The sequence below is a fragment of the Halyomorpha halys genome, unplaced genomic scaffold, assembly GCF_000696795.3.
Source record: "Halyomorpha halys isolate HHAL.00 unplaced genomic scaffold, Hhal_1.1 Scaffold242.1, whole genome shotgun sequence".
Taxonomy (NCBI): domain Eukaryota; kingdom Metazoa; phylum Arthropoda; class Insecta; order Hemiptera; family Pentatomidae; genus Halyomorpha; species Halyomorpha halys.
In genome coordinates this window covers 223695-228888 of record NW_027106343.1, presented here as the reverse complement: position 1 = coordinate 228888, position 5194 = coordinate 223695, and the positions used below count along the sequence as shown (strand labels likewise).

The 5194-nt window shown below is 34.2% G+C and overlaps 1 protein-coding gene across 1 annotated transcript in view; it reads right to left on the bottom strand.

Moving 5' to 3' along the window:
* The window catches only part of LOC106680094 (uncharacterized), a 5777-nt gene extending 740 nt beyond the window's left edge, over nucleotides 1-5037 (bottom strand). The window contains exons 1-4 of the mRNA XM_067044690.1: nucleotides 4958-5037; nucleotides 4470-4599; nucleotides 3840-4038; nucleotides 13-700 (exon numbers count right to left, since the gene is read on the bottom strand). Coding sequence (XP_066900791.1) covers nucleotides 13-700; nucleotides 3840-3852 — 701 coding nt within the window. The 5' untranslated portion in view covers nucleotides 3853-4038; nucleotides 4470-4599; nucleotides 4958-5037. The remainder of the gene's footprint in view (nucleotides 1-12; nucleotides 701-3839; nucleotides 4039-4469; nucleotides 4600-4957) is intronic.
* Between the last annotated feature and the right edge of the window lie 157 nt (nucleotides 5038-5194).

Genomic DNA, 5194 nt, shown 5'->3' with positions numbered 1-5194 from the left:
AAATAGTTTTGCTTTGTGGAAGTCTGAGACTTGTTTTGTTTATTTTCAGATTTATTTAAATCCAAATCTACATTGCTATTTGTTTCCGTTTCTATTTCACTATCAGAATCTAGTTCACCAGCATTGGTAACTGCTGAAAGACTTGTTTGGGCGCCAATTTTAGTTACCTTATTTTTAATTGTGTGAATCCTCATGTGACTTGACAAATATTTTTGCCTTTTGAAAGTCTGAGACTTGTTTTGTTTATTTTCAGATTTATTTAAATCCAAATCTACATTGCTATTTGTTTCCATTTCTATTTCACTATCAGAATCTAGTTCACCAGCATTAGTAACTGCTGAAAGACTTTTTTGGGCGCCAATTTTAGTTACCTCATTTTTAATTGTGTGAAACCTCATGTGACTTGACAAATATTTTTGCCTTTTGAAAGTCCTAATACAAAATTTACACTGAAATGGTTTCTTAATAAACCCTTCAGCTAAGCCTTCCTCTTTTTTTGTTTCAGTATCTGACTCATTATAAATACCTGCCTTTTCGAAACTGTCATCTACTGAACTACTCCTTAGGTTATATTTATACTCTAAATCCTTATTTTTTAAAGTTACAGCAGATGTAGATGCACTTCCATAACGATTTAAGTGACATTCAGCTTCTTTAGTGTAGATATTATATCTGGTAGAAGCAGCCTTTCTTATAATTCCTAAAAAAATAATAATAATAATAATTATTTAATAAATAATTGATACTTTGTAACAATAACAAAAGTTCTAGAGAACCCGAATTCAAAATCCAAATCAAGTCAACCTTAACATAATGCTCCTACTCTTGTCTTGGTCTACCCTTTGAATATTTACTCCGTGGTTAAGCACTTTTTTGAAGATCCAAATGATGACAAACTATTTAGCCCAACAACCTTTCATGCTCATTTCAGCCTTCACAATGTTGTTACTTCAATTATTTTAATAAAGTGCATATTCCCTGGGTCCAAATGGTGTAGCCTCCTGATTTATCGAGTGGGTTTAACTTTCATAAAACCAAATATTCTATTATCATAGACCCCAAAGCATCATTCTTCCTTTAATATAAGCCACTACATTTCACATCCATTTAGGTTCATATGAAAGAAAAAAACTTTTAGAATTCTAAATGATTTGATAAACTATTTATTTTTCATTTATGTTTTTTTTTTTTAAATCCCCCTCCCTTGCCATTTCTGGCATACAGGGTGCGGGAGTAGTTGGGTAGTGCGCTGAGGTTTGGGCATGCCACAGCTCCCAAAAATCACCAATTCTTTTTTTTATTCTTTTATTAATTATTTATTAATCGAAAATCGCGGTCTTTCTCGACAGTCTAGATCGGCGTCCTTCGATGGCGGAGCAATCTACTATTACGTGTTCTGCTGTTTTAGGAACTCTGCACATGGGACACCGGAGGTCGATGTTCTTTCTAAAGCTCTGCAGCTTTCCCCGAAACCCCCAGTGTCCTGTTAGGATTTGTAAGACCCAATAGTTTGTGAGGACCCATTTAGCCTTCAATCTAGAAAGGACAGTAGGGAAGAATTTTCTCAAAGTAGCGCCCTTCTGGCTTGCTATCCACCAGCCATTCCACTCCTGTATTGAGTCCTCCCGCAGTATTTTCTTCCATAAGTTAGGAGTCTCACCGGTCCTCTCTTGGAGCTCTGGTAGCGCTTCTAGTCCTTGCCTCTTTACTTCATATTTAAGGACATCCTCCCTGAGAATGGGGGGCATCGCTCCGCCTAGCACCTGCACTGCTCATGTGACACCGTTCTGTATGTCTCGTGACCCTCAGCAGAGCCAATCTTCTCTTCTGTGTCTGTGCGAGGTTTCGGCTCCACGCAGGGGATGCGTACCTCAGAATACCCAAGATCACACCTTTATATATGGTCATCATTGCAGGGTACCTGAGGCCCCAAAATACACCCCTTATCCTACTTAATCTATTGATTGACAGGGTCACCCTGTCCTATAGATACTCCAAGTGAGAAGTGGCATCGAATCTTCTTCTTATCCTCCCACCAAGATAATGTTACCTACCCGGTCTAACCCTCTCTCCTTGGATATCCAGGGTGATAGGATGAGCCCTGTTCGTGGAAACTCTTATGAGTATGGCCTGAGTCTTGGCTGCTCCCATACTCAACTTCTTCTTCAGGAACCACTCTCTTACAAGACTGGCACATCTCTCCGCTTCTGTCTTTAGTCTAGATCAGCTGTTCTTGGCCACGATGACTGCCAAGTCATTGACATAGGCCGTGGCAAGGAACCTCTTGTCCTCTAGTTTCCCCAGCAACTCAAATACTAGCTTCCACAGAGCTGGTCCTAGGACCGAACCCTGTGGACATCCTCTTTCGATTTTTCTCTCAACCTTGTAGTAGTTACCCCTGATCCTGACACTCCTGTTATTGAGGTAATTACGTACGAGGGAGTATAGATTACTGGGGGTGTCGAGCTCTTGCAACCACTGGAGTACACGGGGTCACCAAACGCTGTCAAAGGCAGAAGAGATGTCAAACATGATCAATAAGACATATTTCTCTGCCCTCTCCTCTATGTCCCTATGCACTCTCAGCAGCGCATCCGTAGTTGCCTTGCCACAGGTCAAGCCGAACTGCCGTGGATGACTTGCAGCACTTAGCACTTATGTAAACATGAAATGTATTGCTTTTACCCTTTGTATTGTTCTTTACAAATGCAACACATGTCCCCATGCATTAAGAGAGAAACAGTGCCTTTAGGTTTTAAAAAGTAATTTATAAACTATTCGGACCGAAGAAGGATGAGTTAACTTTTGAGGATTTAGAAAGCTACACAACGCCGAATTGTGGGAACTGCATCCGGTAAATATAATTCAAGTTATAGCCAGCATTGTGGCAAATAAGATGGACATGTAAGGTTGTTGGGATTATTAATGATGAACGGATCCCCATAAACTTAATGAATACTGTTCAGATGGATTAATGGGGGTGTAGACCAAAGTGTAGATAGGAGGATTAAGTCAAGATTGATTTTGCGGATTTGGGTATGCTCAGGCATCACTGGATAGATGTATGTAGACATTAATTGATATTGGCAGCATCAAACAATCGAACGTTTGCTAAGCTTTTATTATTAATAATTTATATGAAGAAACATGAAAATTATGGTTTTATATTTTTTACGAATTATAACTGAAAATCAGAACAAAAATTCATTTTGGTTAAAAATACATTTTTTTCAGTCATAGATAAATTTGATAAACTCATTCAGAAATTGATAAGAGCTAGTTTTTTCATAACAGAAGATTTTCAGATAGTAGTTATTATTACTATTATATTATTGTTATTTTATTATTTACACCAAGAAACGTAATTAAGAGAATTACATTTCTGCAATTTTTCCTTTCTGATGTCTTTACATAGATTTAAAAATTTTCTGTTTAAACTTTTTAAAATATTTAAAACTTTTATTCAAGAGAATTATCAACATTTTATGTTCCCTTTCACAAATATAAAACTCTCATAGTCTCCCCTCATAGTATCCCAACACTGGAACTTTACCTTCAGGGCAATAACTGGAACTGTACTGAGAACCTTCCGTCTTCTTTCAACGCTGAGCTAAGAGAACCTTTGTTCACCCTTCAGTTCCTTTGTCTCCCTAGTCTCATTTCTACACCCTTTTTTACTCACTTGACTATCATATATTAGGTAATATACAACTTAATATATATGTTGTTCAACAAACTTAATTGTTACATTTTCAAAGATTCCAGATTTTTAAATTAACATACCATTATGTTATTGAATATATTTTATTACAAATACAAGAATAATATGAGTTTCTTACTTTTTTCTTCCATATTTTAATTATCCTTTACAATGAAATTTTCAATTTTATCCACGTCTTTGCAAATGAAATAATATGGATGCTTATGGAATATTTTAGTTCTATATTCTGAATATTTACCAGTTTCTCTTCTCCTTATTTATATTATACCAGAATTTAATAAAAAAAGTAGCTATAAGTAGCTTTTTAATTGGATGACCTGAAAAAAATATTAAAATGTTAACTAGAGGATTTAGAATGCTACATAATGCTGAATGTGAGAACATTGAATTTTTTTTTAAAACTGATGAATAAGCTGAACCGACGGCTAAGTATCCGAGGTATAGATTGAAAGATTCTGTTAAATCTGATTGGTAATCTTTGTTAGTTACTTATAATAAAGAAGACATTTTATACACATTGTTTTAAAAAACTGTAAAATCAGCATAAAGCAATCTGATATTATTAAAAACTTCAATTTACAAAAAATTTCATATACTATGTTTTATGACCGAATGTCCCACATATTTATGTATAACATTGGGCCATAAGTAGCAATGTTCTTCATTAATCATGTTTGCATATATCTCCCATTAAAGGAGTAGAACTGATATTACTATTAATTAGTTAAAACAAAAATTTCAGTCTTACCAAATGAATTATATTTTAATAGGTTGCTCTGTTCACGATCAATGATGTAATGCCTTGAACAATGGCTGCTGTGTACAGTTGAGATGGTTTAAGATGGCATTCGTCTATTTTTCAGCACAATTCCTTTTTTCTATAAATATTTTCACTTATTAATACAATTATAATTTAATATAAAAAAAAAGGTAAATATATTTTTTATAAAACGAATGAAGATTATAAATGATCTTATGTTTATCAATCGATATTAATCTGAATTAATCTTTATCTGATTTTATTTTTAAGACTTCTAGTTACTTCAATATAAGTAAGTGATTAGTAATCAATTTTCTATGCTTTTTAATATACATATATCATCCAAATAGTGTCACAGGCCAGAAGTAGCAATGTTCTTTAGTTATGTTTATATGTATCTCCTACTAAAGGAGTTGAAATGCTTCTCGGTAAACAATGTTATTAGTAATAAGAAACAATAAAAATGTTAACCTTACCAAATGATTAATATTGTTGTAACAGCTTACACAAAGGAAAATATTTGTCCAAGCCTTGCCCTGTTCGTGATCAAAGATGGAATGCCTTATACAATGGCTCCCATTTACCATTGAGGTTTAAGGTGGCATTGGTCTATTTCTCAGCACATTTTTTTTTTTTTTTTTATAATTATTTTCACTTGTTAAAATAATTTAAATTTAATTTTAAAAAGAGTTAAATATTTGTATATATAAAGA